We start from the raw sequence: 2,907 nt of genomic DNA, 5'->3' as shown, positions 1-2,907 counted from the left end.
ACATCCGATGTGACAGGTGCTAAAATTTAGCACCTGCTATCCAAACACCCCCTAAGGTTGCGCCAATGCTAGGAAGAGGCGACCAGAAACCTACAGAGCCTAAACTCCCAGGGGCAGCGACTGGACAATAGTTCTTGAAGCTTCGAAGCCCCTACCATGCACCAGAGGCCACCCTCGCTGGTTACAGCCTGAAGTACCTCCTAAGTTTTTAGCCTAACCTTTTCGAACACACAATCATTTCGGTGTTTCCAAATCCCCAAGGCGACCAGAATTATCGGTGAGTTAAGGCCCTTACGCATATCCTTATGTACAGCTAAAATTGTTTTCCTCCACCATCCAAAGAAGCGGGTCTCGGAGGTTCAGGGGAGCATGAGATGGAAGTTAGATAACCAAATCGACTATTCTGCTGTTAACAAACTACTAACCATCACTGAACCTGAATATTTTGGCAAAACAATTGATTAAAACTAGCTTGTTAACCATGCACATATTTTTTATTATAAATATAAATTTACATAATTACCAATATAGTATTGGTAATTTGTACTTTACCAAAATTTTACATTCTATTTGCAGTGATAGCGCAGCTTTCTCTCGATTTGAATTTGTTTTCTTATTCCTAACTTGATTACTTTTGTATGATGGCTAGGGCTGTGGTAGATCATTCATAGATGATGTGGCTCTCAGTGGTGGCGTAGGTGGGCAAGTCCGGAACTCGAGAAGGATATTTTAACGGTGTCTTGTGATAAGTATGGTGAGCTATCCATGTTTTGGATCTAATGGATCAAATTAAATATATCATACTGCTTTTTTTAGTGTGGACAGTATGACGGTGGTCGAAAGTTGGAACAAATTTAAATGGATATACAAATCAACAGAATATAGTACAAAGCACTGTAAAAGCACATGAGAACTGCAGAATATGGTGCGTGCTTGTAGACGCTGAGCCGTACGTGCGTGGATGAGGGTGACTTAAACCGTAGGATGATTGAACTATTGTCACTAACAATGTTAAAGAAGATAAAAGCATGAATAAACCAGCATGCATATGATCATTACCTGGGACAAGATTATAGTGAATTGAATCCTGAATTTTCGTCTGACTAGCACCCCGAACCGTCAGTCTGATATGTTTCACATCACCCTGTCAAATACACACGACAAGAAGAAGTTCATCAATCAGATAACCACCGGCTGTAATTAAGAGCTAGCTGCTGTGAAGAGAACATGTCTTTGAACGAACCATTTTTTCGACACATGAAGAGAATGAACAATTAGCGGTAAAGTGTGGTCGATTGACGAGAGAGCTGAACACCAAGTACGTAGGGTGCAAGCAGCCAAGCAGGTAACTATCCCGACCGTGATCCGGTCATATATATAGTGCGTGCAACCGCGTCGGACTTGGTAGAACTTCATCTGCAATTCAGAAGCAATTGCATCGCTACCTGTTAATTGGCTATAACAAAGCCAAATTAGAAGCAAATTTGGTTTTGGTTGCCTGTTGACCTTGACCCGTAAGAAGGCATGCAAAAGAGGCTGCAGAGTGACCGTTAGCGCTCTATCATCTACATACTGCCTTGACCTGTAAAGAAGCCAGTCAGTCAAGTCCATTGTACATGAACATGACGGAACAAAGAAGACAATGCAACGTCGTTGAACCCCATCATGCTCACACACGCTTGCACCTTTTGACTGGGAAAAAGGTGCACCTTTACTGAATCGCCATGAATCTTCCTCCAAACGTATATAAGGGATCGGGCGTGTTGATTTTATCCTTCCAAACTACCAACTTAGTTTGGGACATCATCCCATACGTAATAAGCAACCTTACATCATCCTGTACTGTGTCTATCTTTTCCCCATGGCTCTTTATCCTTGTGGAGTAAGTAGTTAAGCCAGGCTTCACATCTTAATTACCTAAACTACTATGCAAAAACAGTTTCCAACGCCATGCCCTGGTGGAGCTCTCCTCCCTGGAGGCCACGGTCCACGCTATCGTACGTCCACACGACTGCTTCAAGCTGAATTGGACCATGCGACCTGGCACGTTTACAATTACGACATCGAGACCGACACCATCAACGGCATGGCCAACCTGGACACAACCTCAGCGCTGTGTGCCTGCACCCGCTCTGCCACGCCGACAGCGCGTGTCTCCCTTCTCCGTGCTCTACAAGTAGCAAGTTCCACTACAGTTTGTGAGAATGATCGGAGGCATTTCCCCAGTACTGCTCGCCTATGCTGTTGCTTGTTATCTGGCAGGTGTTCCTCCATGGCAAGATTGACTGGGGGCGTTTAAAAACAGAGGGAGTAACACAAAAAGGATATCTCATTGCATATACATATGAACATATATATACCCGCTTTGCCATTGTTCAGTCTGTGTGCCTGTGTACTTTGATGAATTTGCCGATCAGCGCCTTTTCACGAGGATATCTGTCAATCAAATATATTAAATTGATTACTAACAGCTTGGGAGATCATTTCAATAGAAGCAAGTAAAGAGGTAAACGTAAGGTGTTGGGACCATACATCACAGCACAAGACAAGAAGAAATATGAAGCACCGACGCCTAAATGAAACGGCAATGTCTGCCAGTAGGTCTTCTCCTTCTCCTTGTTCAGAACCATCGTGTCAGAGATTATAGTTGCAGCTCCAGAGAATAGAAGAATCCACCAACCAGCTGGCAGGACTCGGTGAATGGAGATTGTGTAAGAGTTCTGGAAACAGTATCACTAAACATCTCAGTGTCGACAACTAATTTTCGTAATGATGAGGATGAAGGAGTGGGATAAAACTAACCTGGAAAAACCTCCTTATGAATGCCATGAAGTAAAAAAATTTTAGTAGCATATCTTCACGTTTTGTCAAGAAGCCAGTACATCACAAGAGACTTGTTGTAGACTT

At 43.1% G+C, this 2,907-nt stretch overlaps 1 protein-coding gene across 1 annotated transcript in view; it reads right to left on the bottom strand.

Moving 5' to 3' along the window:
- The window catches only part of LOC101758161, a 7,827-nt gene extending 6,475 nt beyond the window's left edge, over positions 1-1,352 (bottom strand). Inside the window, exons 1-2 of the mRNA XM_004973195.3 lie at positions 1,244-1,352; positions 1,060-1,144 (exon numbers count right to left, since the gene is read on the bottom strand). Coding sequence (XP_004973252.1) covers positions 1,060-1,144; positions 1,244-1,246 — 88 coding nt within the window. The 5' untranslated portion in view covers positions 1,247-1,352. The remainder of the gene's footprint in view (positions 1-1,059; positions 1,145-1,243) is intronic.
- Between the last annotated feature and the right edge of the window lie 1,555 nt (positions 1,353-2,907).

Source organism: Setaria italica, chromosome VI (assembly GCF_000263155.2).
Source record: "Setaria italica strain Yugu1 chromosome VI, Setaria_italica_v2.0, whole genome shotgun sequence".
NCBI classification, from domain to species: Eukaryota; Viridiplantae; Streptophyta; class Magnoliopsida; order Poales; family Poaceae; genus Setaria; species Setaria italica.
This window is presented reverse-complemented; position numbering and strand designations above follow the sequence as displayed.